General features: G+C 38.0%; 1 protein-coding gene across 1 annotated transcript in view; it reads left to right on the top strand.

Moving 5' to 3' along the window:
• Window positions 1-23,080, top strand: part of DEPDC1B (DEP domain containing 1B) — a 96,049-nt gene that overhangs the window by 9,236 nt on the left and 63,733 nt on the right. The window contains exon 2 of the mRNA XM_037799120.1: window positions 5,280-5,545. Coding sequence (XP_037655048.1) covers window positions 5,313-5,545 — 233 coding nt within the window. The 5' untranslated portion in view covers window positions 5,280-5,312. The remainder of the gene's footprint in view (window positions 1-5,279; window positions 5,546-23,080) is intronic.

Raw genomic sequence — 23,080 nt, 5'->3', positions numbered from 1 at the left:
CTGCATGCGCAAACCCCACTTCTGCCTTTTGTATATTACCGTTGCTTACTCAGGAATTAGTGTGGTTGAGAAGCTTATTCATTAAGGACAGACGAGAAATAAAACCTTAGTTGGGGAGGTGGTTGGGTGGAAGGGATTATGAAGAGATACCTGGAAGAAAAGGTGTGATCAGAAGGGAAAATTACAAAGAATACTCTGAAGTTAAGTATAGAATCATGATATGACTCAGCAATCCCACTTCTAGGTATATACCCAAAACATTTGACAGCAGGGACTCGAACAGATATTTGCACACCCGTATTCGTAGTGGCATTATTCACAATTGCTGGAAGATTGCAACCCAAATATTCATCAACTGATGAATGGATAAACAAAATATGGTATATACAAGCACTGGAATATCATTCAGTCATAAAATTTTCAGTCATAAAAAGTTCTGATAATGCAACACTGTGGATGAATCTCGAAGACATCATGTTGAATGGAATATGCCAGACACAAAAGGACAAATATTGGGTGATCTTGCTTATATTAAATAATTAGAATAAGCAAATTCATGGAGTCAGAAACTAGAACATAGGTTACCAGGGTCTGGAGTGAGGGTAGGGAATGGGGAGTTAATGCTTAATTGGTCCATGGTTTCTGTTTGGGGTGATGGAAAAGTTGTGGTAATGGGTGGTGGTGGTGGTAGCACAACATTGTGAATGTAATTAACACCACTGAATTATCTATTTGAATGCTGTTTGTGCCAGTTTGGATGTATTATGTCCCCCCCAAATGCCATGTTCTTTAATGCAATCTTGTGGGGGCAGACGTATTAGTGTTGATTAGGTTGGAACTTATTGATTGAGTGTTTCAATGGAGATTTGACTCAATTAACCATGGGAAAGACCTTTGATTGGATAATTTCCATGGAGGTGTTACCCCACCCATTCAGAGTGGGTGTTAATTGGATCACTGGAGTCATATAAAGGAGTTCACAGACAGAAAGACCTCAGAGCAGCTAAGAGTGACATTTTGGAGAGAGCTGCAGCTAAGAGAGGACAAAATGCCCCAAGAGCAACATTTTGGAGAACGCCATTTGGAAACACAACCTGGGAGCAAGTGGACGCCAGCCATGGGCCTTCCCAGAGGAAGGCTAACAGAGGTTTTCCAGACGCCAGTGGCCATCCTTCAGTGAAGGTACCCTATTGTTGATGCCTTACCTTGGACATGTTATAGCCTCAGACTGTAACTTTGTAACCAAATAAACCCCGTTTATAAAAGCCAGTCCATTTCTGGTGTTTTGTGAAAACAGCAGTATTAGCAAACTGGAACACAGTTAAAAGGAGAAATTTTGTGTTGTATATATGTTACTAGAATAAAAAATTTAAAAAAACCCCACAGGACTGTACAATACAAATATTGAGCCCTATTGTAAACTATGGATTATAGTTAATAGTACAATTATAATAATGTTCTTTCATCATTTGTAACAAAGTTACTATACTAATACGAAGTGTTAATAATGGGGAAGACTGAGTGTGTGTGTGGGAGTGGGTAGGGGGTTCTGTGTGAGACCTCTGTATTTTCTGCATGATTTTCCTATAAACCTACAACTTCTCTAGTAAAAAATTATACATATATGAGAAGTACTCTGAGGTCAGAAATATAGTCAAAGGAAAAAAGTCAAATCAGAAAATCTGATCTTAATTGATAGGAAGGGAGCTGAGAAATAAAAGATTCAAAGTTTGTGAAGTGATATACTGAAAGGGAAGAGTGAGAGAGAATGGTTGTGAGAATTAAGACTTATCAACTTTCTTGACTTTTGAGGACTGGTGGGAAATCTAGGTTCCTAAAAAGACACTGAAGTAATTATGTAGGAAGAAAACCCATATGTGGACATTTCATTTAATATAGGGATGCTGATGAAGATGCAGATGTCTAGATTTTTTTTTTTTTTTTTGGGTAGGGAAATATTTTGCAGAATTTTCAAACATCATGTCCAGAAAGTGACGTAGTAACTGAAGGGAGTGAATTTAGATGCTTCTGGCTTGGTACACAATATTATTCTTATTTTTCTTATATGTAAAGACATTCTACCCAAGTTTCCTGGTCCCTTTTGTAATAGCTGTTATTAAAATACCACAGTGTGATAATGTTATGAGGTGGAATTGATTAAAGTATGATATATTCATAAATCAGAATGCTGTGCGATAGAGGCCGATCTGTATGTATGGACATAGTAGGTGCTCATTGCATATTTGTTAAATGAAAGAAGAAAAAAATGTTTAAGGTATAATTAAATGGAAAAAAATGCTAAGTAGTATATATAATCTGATCCTATTGAGGCAGGAGAGAAACAGATATGTTTTATCACTATTGAATATTTATTACTTGGTGGAACTCTGCTACACATTGTATACCAAGTTATTTTTAAAAGGTAATTTCTTTATTTTCACCTGTGAATTCTAGTCCTGAAATTGCTTACATAAGCAATACCTGGTTACTGTAAAAAATTCAAAAGTTATGGAACTATGTTATACAGGATAAAAGTTGCCATATTCCTACCTTAGGAGAGATGACCCTTTTTTTTTTAAATTCAGTTTTATTGAGATACATTCACATACCATACAGTCATCCAAAGTGTACAATCAATTGTTCACAGTACCATCATGTAGTTGTGCATTCATCACCCCAATCTATTTTTTCAACATCTTCCTTGTACCAGAAAAAGTGAAAATAAGAATAAAAAATGAAAGTAAAGAAGAACACCAAAATCACCCCCCCCACCCTATTTTTCATTTAAGTTTTTGTCCCCATTTCTCTACTCATCCATCCATACTGGATAAAGGGAGTGTGATCCATAAGGCTTTCACAGTCACACTGGAACAGTGTGACTTTAACAGTTTGTTGTATATTCTTTCAGCTTTTCATATGCAAATACTAACTTGAGAAAAATAGGAGCAGATTATATATACTGTTTTGCAGTTTTTTTTCCCCTCTTATATCTTGGGCATTTTGTGCCTCTGTTTCTATATGATGAATCCCTAAAAGTAGAGTGGCTAAATAAAAATAGATTATATATTAAATAAACTTTTATTAAATACCTATTAGTTTTTTTTCCCTAGAGCTAGCTTTAAAAAATTTAAAAAATTTTTCTCTGTTAACATTTTTCTATTGAAAGCAGGTTGTAGCAAAAGAGCACAGGTTTGGGATTTAAATTATAGATTTGGAAATACAAATTGGTTCCACCACATGCTAGCTGTGTGGTTTGGGGTAAATTCTTTACATTCTGAGAGATGATTATCATGAGAATTAAGCATATACAAAGACACAGTGGAGAGAAAATTCTGGAATATGTTTTGAGAGGAAAAAGAGAGGAAAAAGGATAGGCAGTTATTCACATGTTTGTGTTTTAAAAGCAAATACTTTAGGCACGGTCCTCCCCCACTCAGGCTGGGGCAATTCTGAGGGATGTGAGGAATATCTCTGAAGATGTCCTTGGTGTCTCTGGCATAGCACAGTGAAAGGGTTTAATTGTTTTCATAGAATGCATGCTTTCTGGCACATCCAGTATCTTGGTCCCTTCTTTCCCCCAACAGCTGACCAGTGAGATGCTGAATGTGTCAATGTGATATCTATAAAGGTTCCTGTATGTGTTGAATGAATGAGCCTCCTATTCTAGGCTTTTCTACTTCCTGATTTCCTGCTCTTTTATATAATTTGATACATAAATAAGGAGGATAAAGTTGTGTTGTCATGAAGTTATTTAAAAGTGACATCTGAGAGAGTGTACTTTTTGATTTTATGCTGACCCTTCCATGGCATCTTGAAGTGGAAGAAAATATGAATGTTCGCTGATTATTTACTGTGCACCAAGCCCTAGTAACCTGTAAAAGGCAGAGCTGGGATTTGAACACAGGTCTGACTTGAAACCTCATGTTCTTCCCTTCTGCAGGCATTAATTCTGGTCCTGCTGTAAGGGTCCAGTGATTTTTATGTTCAAGGTCAGGATTGTTGTGCTGCAAGCATTGCCAGCACTCTAATGTGAGTCAGTATGTGCTTAATCTCACCAAGTGCTTTTTAAAAGATTCCTGAACAAAGTGGAAGCAGTGGGTATCTATTCCTTGGATCTAATATAGTTATCAAGTCAGCACATTGTATACTCTTTCTTAGCAGGCTGACTGTCCACAACACAGCTCCTATTTTAATTTCTGTGGATTTTGACTAATAAAATCTTAATATTTTCAGAGCTTTAGGGGCCTCGTTTTCATTTAGGCTAAATTTCTAATTTTACAAAGGAGAAAACGGAAGCCCAGATAAATGTTACTACACCAAAGCCACACTAACACCTGCTCAGTAGAGGCTCCCTTCAGGGGGTCTTCCCAGTATATGTGCTCAACTCTTAACAGCCATATATGAACAGTCATATATGATACTATAATGTCTAAAATTTATTAAGTGTTTCTTATGCAATAGGTTCTATGATAGGCTTCACTAACATCTCGTCTAATCCTTGTAACAATCCTATGATGTTGGTACTGTTTTGTAGCTGGAGAAAAAGAACTTCGATTTAGCAGTGTGGTGTCTGAGGTTGTGCCCTGCGGATAAGTAGCAGAGCAGGCATTTGAACTCAGAGATATTTGACTTCATAGCCTAAGCACCAACTGCTACTCAGTGAAGTGCTTCTATGTGGTATCTCTGGAGATGCCACACTTAAAAGAGCCTTATAATCATGAAGTGGTTTTAAACTAATGTATAGTAATTGAAATATCCAGTAGTCATTCTTATAAACCGCTTTGCTTGCATACAAGTAAAACCTGGCCACTTTAAAAGGTTTATTGTCCTGAGCTCTTTGACATTAGGAACTATCAGTGCATCTCTCCCCCCATCTCCCCATGTGGTGCCTATGATGTAATAAGCAATCAGTAAATATTTGTGGAATGTCCACACTAAACATAAGGACTCCAAAAAGTGATTAATGCTTATTGAGTTTAGTTTAACCATTATTTGTGACCATATGTTTTTCATTTACATACAAATCCATAAGCTCACAGGACAACTTGATGTCAGTGTCCCCAATAAATATTTCTTGAATGAATAAATGATGAACTACCTTTAAAGAGTTGCATTTTCTTTAGAGTTTGAAGGCTGTAACTAAATTTTCAAGGTGTCATCTGTTATTAAAGACAGTCTTTCAAATGGAAAAATAACATTCATTGCCCTAAGTATTTGGGTTGTAATAACCTTTAAAAAATCAGTAGATTAAGGTTATCTTTCTCTCTTTTTGCTCTTAGTGGAATGAAACAGTCGAGCTTTTTCGTGCTAGGATGCCATTGAGGAAACATCGCTGTCGTTTCAAAAGTTACGAACATTGCTTCACAGCAGCTGAAGCTGTGGATTGGCTGCATGAGTTGCTGAGATGCAGTCAGAACTTTGGCCCTGAAGTGACCCGCAAACAAACAGTCCAGCTGCTAAAAAAATTCCTGAAGAATCATGTAATTGAAGACATCAAGGGAAAATGGGGTCAGGAAGACTTTGAAGACAACCGCCATTTGTACAGGTAACCACAACGTGTGAACCCTGGGCAGGGACCGGGAGGATGAGTGGATCTGGTGGAAGTCTGTTGAAACTTCCTGATGTGAAAGAATATATCTCATCCATTGGAATGATGGATCTATTTGTGAGTGTGTTGTTAAAGTAAGTTGCAACTCTTCTTGGCTCCACAGAGCACCCCAGAACAGTCTTTGTTGTAACGATTTTTCAGTAAGAAAATCTTTTTGTGCCTGTTGCACACCTGAGAGGATGGCTAAAATAACTTAGTACTCCTCTTAGAGAATCTGAAAGGGCAACACAGTAAATCTAGGTTGAGTCTTTCTGAAAGTGAGGAGGTGTGTACTTGGGGTTAGTGGCACATTGTGTCTGATCTTTAAACTGAGTTCAGGGCCCATATAAAGAGTTGTGTTGGTAATTTCCTGATACCTCAGATTGACCTTGGCAATGCAGGTCTACTTTCCCCAGTTGCTTTTGCTCATGTTTCAGTGCTATTTTATGATGTGTTATAGACACTTCCACCAGACAGTCCAAGGGAAAATGGATGGCTCTCTACTGTGCTTCCCTTCTTCTCACTGTGTGCTAGGCTGTTTTATTGCTGGAGTTAGAGGAGACCTACCTAAGAGTAAAGGGATGGGAGAGGACTAAAGATGAATGAGGTCATGCAATCCAGAAAGGAGGAATTGTTGAATTCCTCTTTTGTAGAGTTGTTGTGGGCTTAAAAGAAAAAATGGAGAGTACGGACCATTAATATTCACTCTCTTTTACTCCAACAGAAAAAAATGAGGTTATTACAACAAAATATGAGGGCATCTTGGGTTCACTGGGATGCATGGCTTTGAGCAGAGAAAAGCTGGCTCTTGCATACCTGAACCGTGACTTTGGCACCTTCTTGGACTGGCTCCTGAGAAGGTCAGATGGCAGGATGGTGGTGGTCATGAACACCTAGGGATAAGGACAGATGTTGCTGTTCGTTTAGAATCTAACTTCCTTATGGACTTTCACCAGTTATCTTTGGCTTCTAGATATGAAAATTGTCATCTGGGCTATTAGTTGCCTCTCTGTTTAGCGATGTTTCTGGCTGTGCTGATCCGATTTTTAAGTAGGATCATGGGTGATTTCAGCCTGTTCTTGGATCAAAATGCTTACTTCCTGCAGTGGAAACTGTCCCTGGTTCCATATGCCACATTTCTTGGGGAATCTTAATTAAGTGTTATTTCTCTTAGGAAACTTAATTGCTTATACTCCAATTACTATTTAGCCAGAACCCTGAATGAGTAACTTCCAATATGTTCTGTTGTGACTTTAAATTGGGTACTTTCCATTGAGTTATATGAGGCTTTGTGAGTCTTCAGGAAAGTAAAATAAGAGCATGCCCTGGGAGCCCACCTCAGAGCACTGGCTATCAGAACATGTTTCACTTTAATATTAAGACTTAATTATGCATCCCTCCTTTAAAAAATAGGGTACACAAGGACAGGTTAAATTACTTCAGTAAATAATGGTTTTTTCCCCCAGTATCTCATATCGGTGATTGTGAGTCATAAAGAGAGCCATGTTTTCTTTCATTATTTGCCCTCCAAAAACTCGTTATAGCTTTGCATTTTCCTGAGTGGAAGTTCTGCAAATTAACCATTGACATTTGCCAGTTGCCCAGATTAGTCTGTAATGAAATCTGTTTAGTCATGTGAATCATTTAAGTTGCACATGCCTTGAATTGAGAGTTAGCTAATGAGTGTGCAGCCCACTGTTGCACACATGTAGGCTTCTGGACTGATGCTCCAGGTGATCACCATTCCATGCTAATGCCACAGGAAAGAGCAGAGCTGTGCTACCATGCCTGCTGCATCCCCACCTGCTCTCCTTAGTTAGGTAGTGCAAACTGCAAAGCTATAATGAAAGAAGAGGTGGGAGATGATGAGCCAGAGGAAGGTTAATTTTGAAAATAGATGGAGAATCAAAGAAGTAGAGAAATTCAGGAACATGCTTCTAAATATCATGCTTTATGTAAGAGGAACTTTGTAAGTGTCTAGAATGCTGAAATGGACAAGAGAGAGTTCTTGCTGGGAAAAAGGGAACTAACATTCTAGAGCAGCTATGATGGGTCAGACTCATTACATGACTGGTCATTTGACTCACCACTTGTAGATGTAGGTGGTATTATCCTAATTTTAAAGATTAGGATATTAATAAGGTCAAAATTACTAACTTGCCTGAAGTCACATGGCTGGTAGTAGAAGAGTCAGGATTTGAATCCAGGTCTCTGTCTCTGAAGTCTATGATTTTGTGGCTTGCCAGTAGGTGTCTTTTCCACAAGATGAGGTTGACTTATCTCACAAATCCCTGAGTGAATGAGTAAGTACAGAAAATAGCAAATAAACATTTGGTTTAGTCAGCACGCGTTTATGTGTTCATAGAGCTCTAGAGCTCTAGTAATAATTTCTTTGTAGTGCATATTAAATGATCAGTTCTCTTGTCAAGAAGTTCCTCTCAAGTGAAAGAGGTAAGGTAAACATAATCAGCCTAATTACTTACATAAATATAGGTGGGACCTGGGTCTGAGTTAGAGAAGGACCTAATTTAGAGAAGGCTACATGAAATATACAGTCCCTTATTGTAGTTTGTAAAGAGAAAGCAATATATTTACATATGAGAATTTTATAACAGAGATGGTGAGTTAGCTCTTATTTTGTAATGTGTCAAATCTTATTTCAAGATTAAAAAATATGTCATATTTGCTGTGTTTGCATTTATATTTGTTAGCCATTATTTTTTTCCTTAGGAATCAAAGAGTTGAGTTAAATATAGGAAAAAGAAGAAAATAATGAAATTTAGCATGTAAAAAAAAGGGACATAAGATCCTAATATTTGAATGTCTGTGACAGAGGAGATATTGCAAAGAAGTGCCCAGAGCTATCTGTCTAACCACTTCTTTCCTGTTACTGATAACTGATGTCTAAAAAGAGTTCCAAATTTTTTGCTGGTGAAAACAATTTTAGATTTTGTTAAAGGATCCTCATAGTTGAACCAGATGCTTTCATCTGTGTCTAACAGAGCTTCGTGACTGTAGACTTCTGGTAGAGAAAGAACCAATTACACTAGCTCATAAATTTCAATTCAGGAAGCAGTTTCACATCCATGATCTCATTTGATCTTCATGACAACTTTGAGAGGTGGACAGTGTGGTGATTTCATCCTCAGTAGACCAAACAACTTTCTCTTTAAAATGTTTAAACAAAACCTACTGATTATTGAGTATGTCCATTTATATATGTGAACAATTACATAGGATTATTTAAACTAATTTAGGTTAAATGAAAAATGGAATTATGTATCATGATAATTGTTTGGGGCTATTTAAAGAGAAAAGTATTTGGCCTGTTACTGAGACTAGCTTTGGTCTGTAGTTGTAATAGAGAAGATGTTCACAGTATACAGATAAGAAGTCGCTGGTCCAGGTGGTGGTAACTGAGATCTAACATGTAAGGGATCATTTTCCTTTTCTTCTACCTTTGTCTCCCTGTTTTTTTTTTTTTTTTCTTTCCTTCTCTTATTTCCCCTTTTGTTTCTACCACTCTTCATGTCTGGCACTCTCATGTCCCCTCTTTTTTCCTTTCTTCTTCTTCCTCTTTATCTCTCTCCCCCCCTCCTTTTTTTCTTTCTGTTCCTTTTTTTTGGTATTTGCTTTTTTCCCGGCCCACTTCCAAAATACTGGTTTTGATTTGAAACTAACATTTCTTGTATACTGTTGGCTTTATTGATATTATTGTTACAGTTCGTAATTTAAAAAGCATAGGAATCACACTCCCTGATATTCAGACTTACCATATAAAGCTACGGTAATGAAGGCAGTGTGGTATTGGGTGAAGAGGTAGACACGTAGTTAAGTGGAACAGATGAGAGAGTCCAGAAACAGACATACACAAATATGGCCAATTGAATTTTTTAACACTTTTTGTTTTAGTAGCATATATACAAACTAAAATTCCCCCGTTAAGCATATACAGATGTGTAAGTCAGTGGTATTAATTACATTCACAATGTTGTGCTGCTATCACCATCATCCATTACCAAAACTTTTCCATCATCCCCCAAAGGAAATTCTGTAACAATTAAGCATTAACACCCCATTGCCTACCTGTGATAATCTGTATTCTAAATTCTGACTATGAATTTGCTTATTCTAATTATTTCATATTAGTGAGATCATACAATATTTGTCCTTTTGTGTCCATCTTACTTTACTCAACATGTCTTCAAGGTTCATCCATGTGGTTGCATTTTTCTGAACTTCAGTCCATCTTATGGCTGAATAATATTCCATTGTAGGTATATATCACATTTTGTTTATCCAGTTATTGGTTGATAGACAACATGGGTTGTTTCCATCTTTTGGCAATTGTGAATCATGTTTTTATGAACATTAATGTACAAATATCTGAGTCCCTGCTTTCAGTTCTTTTGAGTATACAAGCATACCTTGTTTTATTGTGCTTTGCATTATTGTGCTTCACAGAAATTGTGTTTTTTGCTAATTGAAGGTTTGTGGCAAGTCTCTTGGCACCATTTTTTTCCAACAGCATGTGCTCACTTTGTTTCTCTGTCACATTTTGCTAATTCTTGTAATATTTCAAACTTTTTCATTATTATTAGATCTCTTATGTTGATCTATGATCTGTGATCTTTGATGTTACTATTATAATTGTTTTGGGGTGCCCTGAGCCATACCCATATAAGACAGCAGACTTAATTATTAAATGATGTGTGTGTTCTGACCGCTCCACTGACTGGCCAGTCCCCCATCTCTCTATTTCTCCTTGGTCCTCTCTATTCCCTGAGACATGACAATATTGAAATTAGGCCAGTTAATTACCCAACAATGACTTGTTAAGTGTTCAAGTGAAAGGAAGAGTTACACATCTCTCATTTTAAATCAAAAGCTAGAAATGATTAAACATAGTGAGAAAGGCATGTCAAAAGCCAAGATAGGTAGAGAGCTAGGCCTCTTACATCAAACAGTTAGCCAAGTTGTGAATGCGTGCCTGTTACCAGGAAATCTGATTATTTCTTATTCAATTGTATTCTAACTCTCTTAGGATTTAAAGAGTAGAGTTATAAATTGAGGATACAGTACTACTGGATTTTGCATTTATCTTACATTTATCTTTTGCGTTTATACACATTTCTTCATACCATCACAAGCCACTTTCTCTCCTGTCTTGTCCTTTCAACCTGAAGAACTGTCTTTAGCAATTGTTGTAGGGTTAGTCATTTGGTGACTTGCAGTCTCTTTTTTTGTTCGTCTGTAAATAAATGTCTTAAATTCTCCCTCATTATTGAAGGACAGTTTAGCTGTATAAAGAATTTTGGCTGGGAGTTTTTCTCTTTCAGTACCTTAAATATATTTTACCACTGTCTTCTCACCTCATGGTTCTGATGGGAAATTGGCACTTACACTTTTTGAGGATCCCTTGTATGTGATGAACTGCTTCTCTTTTGTTGCTTCCAGTGTTCTCCTTTATCTTTGGCATTTGACATTCTGATTAGTATGTGTCTTGGAGTAGATCTATTAGGATTTATCCAATGGAAGTATGTTGCACACTTGGACATGCATATTTATGTCTTTCCTAAAAACTGGGAAATATTTGGGCATTATTTCCTCAAATAATCTCTCTGCCCCTTTTCTCTTTCCTTCTCCTCTTTCTCTCTCATGATGTGAATGTTGGTACATTTCCTTGCTGTCACATAGGTCCCTTAGACCCTAGCAGTTTTTCTATTCTTTTCTCTATCTGTTCTTCTGACTGTATGATTTTGATTGTCCCATCTTTTAGTTTACTGATTCTTTCTTCTGCCCTTTCAGATCTGCTGTTGCATACCTGTAGTGTATTTTTAATCTCCATTATTGTGTTTTTCATCCCTATACTTTCTGTTTCTTTTTAAACTTTCTGATTCTTTTTGTTCACGCGTTGTCTTCTTAATATCGTTTAGCTCTATAACTATATTTAGTTTATTTCTATCAATAATTTCCTTCAACTCCTTGAATTGATTTAGGAGATTTGTTGAACTTCTTTGAATAGTTGTCCTCGGAAGTTTTAATTTGTTCCCTTGAATGATCTTGTATCTTCACATTTCTTAGTATGGCTTGTGATTTTTTTCTGATGTCTTGGTATCTGATTATTTTGATGTGTCAACCCTGAAAGTCAGTCTCCCTCTTTCTAGGATTTTGTTGTAGGTTGGCTGCATGTTAAAGCTCTTCATCAGCACTTGGGTCTAAATTATACTGAACCTTTAGAGTAGCCTGTGTTTAAACAGATTTTCTTAGTTCTTTGCACCTGTTTATTTTTGCCCTGGGCAGGTGGTACAACTTTAAGACTGCCCATTTTTGTGCATTTATTTCACCTCCAGGAAATTTACTTTCTTCTGTTCCTTCTCTGGGAGCCCTGGGCTACTGTTTGTTTTTGTGTAGATTTTCCTCCCCAGTTTCTGTGAATTGCCTAACTGCTCTCCCATGCTCAATGCTCCCTTCTCATTACAATTTTCAGTCTTGGGGCCCACCCTGCCTTACAGCTGTTTGGTTTTCCCTTCTTCCCATGAGGCATTTCTGCCTTTGGTAACTTCCACGTCAGAGTATCCCACTGCAGGGAACCGTTTCGGGTTCATGATGAAAAACGCCTGTTTTTTCATTTCGGTGCTCTAGCAATTAGAGATCGGGGTTGAGTTTATGTGCTGCTTGTCTCCTGTTTCCTGGGGGCCCTTTTGTATGCATAAGCTTGCTGACTGCTTGGGTTTCGCCCTGGGTATATGTGGCTTTGGATCCCCATGTCTGAATGTATGTGGGGTTCTAAATCACTGCTGTGAGTGTCTCTATAGTCCACACCATGGCAGGAGGTGCCTTTGCTGGAGAGCTGCTGCTGTGTGACTCTTAGGTTGTGCAGGACTCAGTGAGTTGCAGATCTGAGTTGCAGATCTACCTTCTTTATTGGTGGGTTTTTTTTTTTTTGCCCCTTTGATTTGGTGTTAGTGGAGTCTTTCATCTCTTTTGTCTTCCAGAGGTCCAAGCAAGTGGGATTTGCCCTTTTATTAGTTGTTTCTGAGGGAAGATTTTTCTGGGGATGTCTTACATTGCCATGTTGATGATACCACTCTCTGGTTAATTGATTTTTGATGAAGACGCAAAAGCAATTCCATAGAAAAAAAATTAGTGTTTTCAACAAATGGTGTTGGAGCAATTGGATATCCATCCTCTATATGCAATAAATTAACCTCCACCTTAATCTCATACCTCATACTAAAATTAATTCAAAATGAATCATAGATTTAAATGTAGAAATATAAAACTTTTAGAATAACATAGGAGAAAAATCTTCATGCATTTGGGTTAGGCAAAGAATTCTAAGATATGACACTAAAATCACAAAACATTAAAAAGATAAATTGGACTTATTAAAATTAAAAATTGTTACTCTGTGAAAGATACCGTTAGGAGGATGAGAAGACAAGCTTTGGACTGGGAGAAAATATTTGCAAATCACATATGTGACAATGGACTGAAATGAGGACAATGAGTAAAAGAAGCCTATAAAAGACTATATACCATATACGGTATGATTCCAATTATATAACATTCTTGAAAAGATAAAATTGTAATGACTGACAACAGATCCATGGTTGCTAAGGGCTAGAGGTAGGAGAAAGGTATAGCACAAGGGAGTTTGTTGGGGAATAGAACTGTTTTATATCCTGATTATGTTGGTGGTTACGTGAATATGGACATGTGTTAAAATTAAGAGAACTGCACACCCAAAAAGCAAAAAGATCAATTTTGCTATATGATTTTTTTTATTTCTATTTTTATTTCTAGTGAAATCCAAATTTAAGTTGTTTGAAGTGGCTTTTTGGTGCTTTTCTGTGGCTCTGTAGGAAACATTCTTCATTACTACCCTATATGACTTTTGAAGGGACCTGTTTTATGGGCCTCACCTTCAAATTAGTGGACTATTGGTGCCCTCTAGTGAACATTTTTATTCTTCTAGTAAAGCCCAAATGTGTGAGTAAGATTTTGCTTTTCTTTCTTTTTTTGTCTGGTGTTCTTGTTCTGTAATTAGTTTGATACATTTCTTAGCCTTCCTGGACTTTGGTTTTCTTATCGATAAAACAACAGAGATGGACTAGAGCTTTAAGGTCCTTTTTAATTTTAACCTTTTAAGCTTCCCAAACTTTTATGATCCTATATGTAACTGACAAATGTTTCCCAATCCAAGGCAATGAGGAAGATAGACAAGAAAGATAAGATGATTCTTTTTCTCCCTGACTTTGTGATCTCTTTTGAAAGATAGGCTATACATATATGGAAAAAATAACCAGCAGAAACAAGGCAGTGTTTGATTATCAAAATGAACTCTAATTAACAATAAATTCAAGATGCCACACTGGCAGTCCTTGGATTGACACATGTATTTTGTTTGACCAGCATAATATGTTTAGTCATTAACATTCTTTTGTATCTCATTTTTTTTGTTGATTTTCTAATTTTGTGTATTTTGCGAAGGTACTACTTTCACGTGGTTCAGAATTTACAAAGTACTAAAGGGTATATACAATGAAAAGTCTTCCTCCCACCTGTCTCCCTCAGCCCACCAGAAGCTTCCCTTTTCCCTTTCCCCAGAGACACCTAATGTTAGCTTATGGTACAGTGTCTTAAAAAATTATGAACCTGAAAGCCATTGATGTTGCCATAGTCCTGACTATTTCTCTTTACTGTGATACCAGACTGTATCCCAGTTATGCTATCTGTCTGCCTCTATGGGTACTGTGTCTGTCACCCAATCTGTATGGACTGGAGACTTTGGGGACCTCATGCAGGAGGGACAGAGGACTTCAACCTGGGTCCTGATGATGGGATAGGATCTGGATAGTAGGAATGGATGGAAAGGGAAAGGATATTTCAGGTGACAAAGATGGCAAGACCAAGGCTCTCAGTCAGAAGTACATAAAGTTTCCTTGGAGAAAAGTGAGGAGCCTGATCTGACTGGAGCAGAGGTCTTAAGTTAGGAAGTCATAAGGGATAAATTTGGTAGAGTCTCCTACATGCCTGGTTATTTGGGGTCCCTTACCTTTCAATATAAATCTGATGATTGGCTTTTCCATAATGCAAAAAAATCTCCTGGAATTTTGATTGGGATTTTGGTGATTCTGTTAATTGCTTTGGGTAGAATTGACATATTGGCAATATTTAGTCTTCCAATCGATGAGCATGGTATGTCCTTTGATTTACTTAAGTCTTTGACTTCTTTTTTAAGCAATGTTTTGTAATTCTCTCTATATATGTTCTTTACATCCTTGGTTATGTTTATTCCTGGATATTTGATTCTTTTAGTTGCATTTGTAAATGGAATTTTTTGCTTAATTTCCTAATCAAATTGTTCATTACTAATGTGTAGAAATACTGCTGTTTTTTGCATGTTAATCTTGTAGCCTACCACTTTGTTGAATCGTTTATTAGCTCTAGTAGCTTTGTTGTAGGTTTTCTGGGACTTTCTATATATAGGATCATGTTGTCTGCAAATAGTGAAAATTTTACTTTTTCCTTTCCAATATGGATGCCTTTTATTTCTTTTTCTTGCCTAATTGCTCTGGCTAGAACTTCCAGTACAATGTTGAGTAACAGTGGTGACAGTGGGTATCCTTGTCTTGCTCCTGATCTTAGAGGGAAAGCTTTCAACCTTGCCCTTTAGTATGATGTTAGCAGTGGGTTGTTCATATATGTCCTTTATCATGTTGAGGAAGTTTCCTTCTGTTCCTAGTTTTCTAAGATTTTTATCAAGAAAAGGTGCTGGATTTTGTCAAATGCCTTTTCTGTGTCAATTGAGACGATCATGTGTTTTTTGCCCTTCAGTCTGTTAATGTGGTGTGTTGCATTAATTGATTTTCTTATGTTGAATTACTTTTGCATTCTTGGAAAAAATTACCCTTGATCCCAGTGTTTAATTATTTTAATATGCTGTTGGATTTGATTTGCTAGTACTTTGTGGAGGATTTTTGCATCTGTGTTTATATGGATCTGTAATTTTCTTTTCTTGGGTTATCTTTATCTCGGTTTTGTATTAGGGTGATGTTGGCCTCATAGAATGAGTTTGGGAGTGTTCCCTCCTCTTCAGTTATTTGGAAGAGTTTGGGCAGGATCAGCAGATGCCAGCCATGTGTCTTCCCAGCTAACAGAGGTTTTCCAGATGCCATTGGTCTTCCTTTGGTGAAGGTATACTTGTGTTGATGTCTTAATCTGGACATTTTCGTGGCCTTCAGATGGTAAATTTGTAATCAAATAAACCCCCCTATAAAAGCCATCTGGTATTTTGCATAACAGCAGCATTAGCAAACTAGAACAGAGGGACTACCCAGATATGATTGACCCCAAACAGATTTTCCCAGACCAGACAGGCCCAGGTCTCAGAAGGAGGGTGTAGTCAGTATCAAATTTCCCTGAGGATGAGACCTAGCAGGTTATTAGTCTTTCCTGTGAGGTCTCGAGACTCTTTGCATTTCCAGCAGGTGATGCTTGTCAGCCCATAGCTCCCCACCGGCATAAAAGGATGTGGTGCCTTTAATTCTCAGCAGGCTCTGTCCCTGCCAGCAGTGTGTTTGAGGGTTAGGTAGAAGCCAAGTTTAAGATGTTTCTTTTTTTTTTTTTCCAGGCCCTGTGGTCTGAATTCTCTGGAGGGCCTCCATCTGAGCATAAAGATACACCCTTTAGGGAATTATCTCATTCACTTGACTCCTTACTTTGTCTTTCAGACCTATCTTAACTCCACCCTTGCCAGTGGTCAGCACTGACAATTGAAAATGCCTGAGGCTTTCTCTAATGAACTACTTAAAATAGTTTCAAAGAAGAGAAGGAGAGAAAAAGTAATCCCTAGCCCCTCAGTTCTTCCAGTCAAGAGCTGGAGATGGTACCTGGCTCTGTTCCCCTTTTCTTGGGGGCACGGCTGTTTTTCAGTTTTCTTCGCTCAGCCATCTCCAAAAGCCTCTTTATTTATTTATTTATTTATTTTAATTTAATATTTTTTTTCCATCAGCCCTGCCTCCTCTTTATGGAGATTGATCTAAGTGTTCCATTCCTTTTTGCTCTGGGTTTATCTGTGCTTGTAGCTTGTATTCAGCAGTCCAGATTTGTTAATTAAAACCACTTTTGGAGCTTGGTTGAGCTACCTTCCCTTGCTGCTAGTAGAGACTGCTCCTTTTTCCCAAAGAGAAGTGACTCCAAACCAGCCTGAGATTCTTGTCGGGGAGGGGTGCTGATTCTGCAGTTCTGGGGCTTACCAACAGTTCTGTGCTGTGGTCTTGGCCCTTTCACCCACTCCAGACTGGTGGATGATGTATGTTTAGTCATGGATGTCCCCTAAACAGTTATTTCAGACTGTTTACTAGTTGTTCCTGGCTATTTACTAGCTGCTCTAGAGGATGAACTAAATTCCATATCGCCCTATGCTGCCATCTTTTTTCTTCTGAGTATTGTGTTTTTAATCCCCATTATTGTATTATGTTTTTCATACCCATAATTTCTACTGTTTTTTTTTAAACTTTCTAATTCTTTTTGTTTGCACAGAAATATATATAGTATCTTTTAGTTTTGTATCCATATTTAATTTATTGCCATCAAAGTTTCATTCAACTCTTTGTATTGATTTAGGAGATTTGATTGAACCTCTTTGTTTAGTTGTTCCAAAGTCTGTGTCTCCTCTGAAGTTTTTTTCTTTTTTAAATTGCATTCACAATGTTGTGCTGCCATCTCCCACCATCCATTACCAAAATATTTCTGTCATTTCAAATAGGAATCCTGTATATTTTAAGCCTTAACTTCCCATAACCTATCCCCACTTGGTCCCCTGGTAACCTATATTCTAGATTCTGACTCTATGAGTTTGCTTGTTGTAATTGTTTCAACTCAGTGAGATCACACAGTATTTGTCCTTTGTGTATGGCTTATTTTATGCAACATGATGTCTTCAAGGTTCATCCATGTTGTCCTATGGATCAGGACTTCATTCCTTTTTACAGCTGAATAATATTTCATTGTTTGTATATGCCACATTTTATTTATCCATTTGTAGTGGATGGACAAAAGGATTGCTTCCATTTTTGGCAATTGTGAATAATGCTGTTATGAACATAGGTTTGCAAATATCTGTTTGAGTTCCTTTTTTCATTTCTTTTTGGTATATACCTACTAGTGCGGTTTCAGAGTCATATGGTAGTTCTAGGATTAGCTTTCTGAGGACCCGCCAAACTGTCTTCCACAGAGGTTGCACCATTTTACACTGCTCCTTTGAAGTTTTAATTTGTTCTCTTGAATGAGTCATATCTTCTTGTTCCTCAGTATGGTTTGTAATTTTTCCTGGTGTCTGGGAGTCTGATTGTTTTGATATTCTAACCCTGAAAGTCAGTTTCTCCTTCTTGCCTAGGGTTTTATTGTAGATTGGCTGTGTGTGTTTAAGCTCTTCATCAATGCTTGAAATGTTAAGTCCACCTTATACTGAACCTTTACAGCAGCCTATGTTTAGAAACTATTCTTATTTTCTTAGGTCTTCTGCACCTGTTTCTTGCCCTGGTCAGGTGGTGCTACTATTAAGATTGCTCTTATATGTGCACCTCTAGAAGAAGGATTCCTTTCCTCTGTTCCTTCTCCAGGTGTCCCCAGCTGCTCAGGTTTTGTTTTTTTTTATTGTTGTTGCAGATTTTTCTCCCTAGCTCCTGTGCTCAACTGCTCTTCCCTGCTCAGTGCCCATTTTCATTATACTGTTCAGTTCTGTGTCCTATCCTGCCTTACAGCAGTTTGGTTCCCCTTTACCTCCGCCCCCCCCCCCTCCCCCCTTTTTGTGAGGCTTTTCTGCCTCTGCTAACTTCCACTTTAGGGTATCCCACCCTAGGGAGCCAGATGGGGTCAGGGTTCAAAAACACCCATTTTTTTTTTTGTTTACTTGCTCCAGCAGTTAGAGGCTGGGTTGGGTGTGTGTACCTCTTGAGCCAACAGTTTTGATGTGGGTCTGTTTTGTTTCCTGGGGATATTTTTGCATGCACAGTACTCACCACCTGCTTGAGTTCTGCCCTGGGTCTTTGTGGCCCAGGATCCCTGTGCCTGCACATGCTTGGGGTTCTGACTTGCTGCTGTGAGTGGCTCTGTGGGGTGTGTCCATGGCAGGATGTACTTGGGCTGGCATTCTACCACTATGTGACTCTTAAGCTGTGTGGACCGAGTCAAGGGGCAGGGTCTGGATTGGCAGTTCCTAGTCTCAGATCTCCTGCCTTCTGTTTCAGTGGCTTTCTTTCTTTCTTTTTTTTTTTTCTTCTTTGATTCAGCATTTGTACAGTCCTTCACCAGTTTGAAGTAAATGGAATTTGTCCTTTTATTAGTTATTTCTGATGGGAGACTTTTCCTGGAGATGTTTTATGTCACCATCTTGATGACCTCACTCTCCAGGACTTTTATTCTTGATTGAATATTGCAAAGTGTATGGGGCAGCCTAGTATTTCTTGTAGCAGCAGCAGCCTGTGGGAGCAAGGATAGGAGGATTAGGGGCAAAGTCATCTAGAGACTGCAGTGCTAGTGGTGGCTTTCTGACGACACTGTTCTTCGAGTATGACCTTAATGGTTGTTCCTGCTTTGTGACCTCCCTTTGACCCCTTGTCTCAGCGTTTCTGTCTTTTCTTCTTCCCTTCCCCCCCAATTAAGTTTCTCCAGTTCTCTTATTGATTTTGTGACTTGATACCTTCATTCCTTTCTCATTAAATTAGCCAGAATTAGTTTCTGTTGCTTACAGCTGCAACCAAGAATCCAGAACGACGTATCAAGCAGTGCCTGTAGAGTAAGCAAAACCAGGACAACTCACTGGGCCTAGGAATAAGGCAGTGATTGTTGAGTGCATGTGGACTGCCCAAAAGTAAAGCAGCAGATGGACTGGCATGTAACAATCAGGGACGGGGAGGATTTGAGCTCAAGATTCTTGTATTCCTTGAGGCATGAAACAGTATCACAAGAATAACTAGTAAGCAGGTTAGATATGGGCCCAGGGTTGAAAGTTATGTAATGGGCCATTAAATCAAACTGATTCTAACTGAGGTTACATTATTATCACTGCCATCTTTGGAGGCAAAACATGACAGTACTTGTAGGTGTGTTAAACAGAATGTTGACATATATTGTCCTGAGTCATAAAAGGCAACTCTTGATTACTGATAAACTTTTGTTTCTGTAACATCTTTTATTAGGCTTTGGGATTTTTGGTAATTAACTCATGATCTTCTTGGACCTATGTTTTATCTTTCTATCCTGACCCTTCATTTGTGATTGTGGTCCTGCTTTTCATGATCTCTCTCAGGTTTCTTTATCCCTTCTCTTTATATTTATTTGTTTTATTCAGTTTTTCTTCACCAACTTGCCCTTGAACTTTTCTTTTTTTCTTTAATCCTTACCTAGGTTTCTCTCTCTTAGGAATTCATCATGCCTACTTATTATCAGAGAGCATTATCAAACAGGGCATGGAACAAGGAAATCCAGAAAAATCAAAGGAGCATGGCTCTCTGAATGCCTCCATTTTCAACAGAAGAGAAAAGTCTTTTGGCTAGAGAAGATAGATTGCAGATGAGTAGTTCTAAGATACTGTTGACTTCAAAACAAAATAATAAAGATTTTGTAGATAATAATCAGGTTTTCTCAGTTAATTCTAAATCATAACTTGCTAAGAATGGTAGGAACTTGCTTTGAGATGCAGGTTACAAGATGAGATTTAGAAAGGTTGTTGACAGATTGTTCTTCTTAATTGAGTCAGTGATAAGCTTGCAAACTAAGAGTGGCTGAGGCCAGACAAATTTCTCTATTACCCAGATGTCTGATATGTAGCAGGTGCTCATTTTGTTGAATTGATAGTCCATCACACATAGATGAGTACACACTGATAGACTATTCTGTTATTTCAGGTCCTCCAGGAAGGAGATGTCAAGATGGGATTAGATGTGCAAGAGATTTAATGGGGTGGGGGTAGGGGGCAGACCTGGAAAGTATAAAGGGGAGGGGACAGGAGTAAATGGAGCTAACCTTCAGGCTGTGATGCAGGTCTGACCCTGGTGAAGGGCAGAGGGAAGAATTGGGTAGGAACTGTCTAAGGCTGCAGAGCACAGTTCTGAGAATGTCCTGGCCAGGCTGATGGGGAGTGTCCGAGCAAAGGTTGCTTGTTAGAGTAGTCCTGCATGCTCTGGTAGGATTGTCCTGGCTCCGGTTAACCCCACTGTGCTCATGATTGACTGGAAGCATCCTGGGGGTACCGTGACCTCCAGGGGAAAGGCACAGCAGTTGGACACTTGTGGCCTCGCTCTGGGAGATATGAGCGGGCATCTCCATGGCTGGCACAGTTTAGCTCTTGTGCTTACAGATCTGCTTCTCCACATGTGTTCATGGCCCTTTCCTCCTGATCAGAAACCTCCAAAAGGGAAGTTACTAGAAAGAAATATAGCCCCTGTTGCTGTAGCTGGTTTCAGGGCTACAACTGGTTCAACTCCTCTTTCTTCTCCCCTATCCGTTGTCAATTCCTTCTCCCTCAGCTTTTACTCTGCAACGCTTGGAAGGCTTACCTGGTGGTGGGACCCAAAAGTTCATTCTGGAGGGTCTGAAACCTTGATAATCATGCACTTCTCCAGCTGATGTTTCTGCACATGCCCTTTCACGGATACAGTGTGGCAAGGAGGTACCAAAAGGTGCCCAGACATGTCTCCTGCGTGCCATAGTTAATCCTCCCTGCCCTCATTGTGTAAGAACAATTAGCCCTGCCATGATAGTGATTCCTCTTCTCTTCTGCTGGTTCCTGGCCACAAATAGTCCAAAGTGCCCTTGCTGTGTTTCCTGGCAAGAGTATGTCCCTTTTGGGACAGGACCTCTAACAGCAGAACCTAGAGATGTGGGGATAGGAATCACAGGTTCCCACAGTGGGTCATGGGAGGGATGGAAGGTAGGGCTACTTGTGCTTTGACCTCTTTGCTTCTGGACCCATGTATTTTTCCTATGGAAGACACAGCACCTTATAGAGTCCCTCATTTAAAGCATATGCTATTCCATTGCTCTGTATATCTAGCTTGTCTCCAATACCACACTGTCTTGATTACTATAGGTTTATAGTTAAGTCTTGAAATCAGGTAGTGTAAGTCCTTTATTCATTTTCAAAACTATTTTGGCTGTTTTAGTTATTTTGTCTTTATATAAATATATAAATCTTAAAATCAGCTTATTTATTTCTGTAAAAAGATCCTGTTGGGATTTTGAATGAAATTGTGTGGAATTTGTGATCAGTTAGGGGAAATATGATATCTTAACAAAATTGAATCTTCCAATCCATGAACACTGTATATCTCTCCATTTATTTAGGTCTTCTTTAATCTCTCAGCAGTGTTTTGTAACTGTAAGCCTACAATTCTTTTGTAAGTTTTATTAAGTTTTTACTTAAGTACTTTATGTTTTTTTCCTGTTATTTTGTAAATGGTTGTAGTTTTTCTTGTAAATCTTGCATGTTTCTTTTGCTTAAGTCATAGTTACCTTATATCTTTTTCTTCTGTTGCAAATGGGATTTACTTTCTAAAAAGTTATTTCTAACCTATAGTAAAGTAGGATTATCTTTTAGATCAGTCTAGTCTCCCCCCTCCTAAAATACTCATTTGATCTTTATTCATATAGAATAAGGAAATATTTCTCAGTTTGGCAATTAACTATTTTTCCAGCTTGAGTTCCCATTCTCCTTCCCTTAAACACTTATGTTCTTAATACACCTTCAAGCAGTATTGTGAAATGTAATCATTAGCACTTTCTCAGCAGTTAAGTGATACGATACTATAAAAGACTCCTGGATTAGCAAAATATGTTGAATGGGTTTACAGACCACAGAGACCCAGCAAATTTTTATGGGTTTGCCTAATCCATTCGTTACTGGGAAACAGCAGTCTCAGAGAGAACAGCTCCTATAATAATCAATACTGAGTTTGCTTTCTTTAGATAAAGGCTTTGGGTTACTGAGGGAAAGAGGCAGGCTGAAGCTAGATGCCGTAAATTTTTGTTGATGCTGAAGAAACAGTTTTCGCCAGTTATTGTATCCTCTGTCATTTAGGAGTCAAATTTATTAAGACTCATAAGCTATGTTTTATTGGTTGATTATAGTTGTTCTGATAATGGATTATTTTTGTATTGCTTTTTTTAACCAATAGACGTGCCAACTAAAAGAGCTAGGTTGGTTATTTTGTTGGATGGTTAGCTGTGGCTGATTACTTTTCTGGCCTCAATTTCTTCTCTGTACAAATGTGGAGTTTATACTAGATGATTTCTTAGAGACTTTATAGTTCTGGAATCCTATTTAGGATTGAATTGACAATTTTTAAAGCAAAAAAAATGTAGCCCCCTAGAGGGAGCTCTGCTTTTTTTTTTTTTTTTTTTTTTGAATGTTCTCATATTTTTATTGAGGAATGTATCTTTAATCCAAGAGTGTAAAAACTGTATCTGAAAAATTTAAATAAG

Source organism: Choloepus didactylus, chromosome 11 (assembly GCF_015220235.1).
Source record: "Choloepus didactylus isolate mChoDid1 chromosome 11, mChoDid1.pri, whole genome shotgun sequence".
In the NCBI taxonomy this organism is placed as follows: domain Eukaryota; kingdom Metazoa; phylum Chordata; class Mammalia; order Pilosa; family Megalonychidae; genus Choloepus; species Choloepus didactylus.
This window is presented reverse-complemented; position numbering and strand designations above follow the sequence as displayed.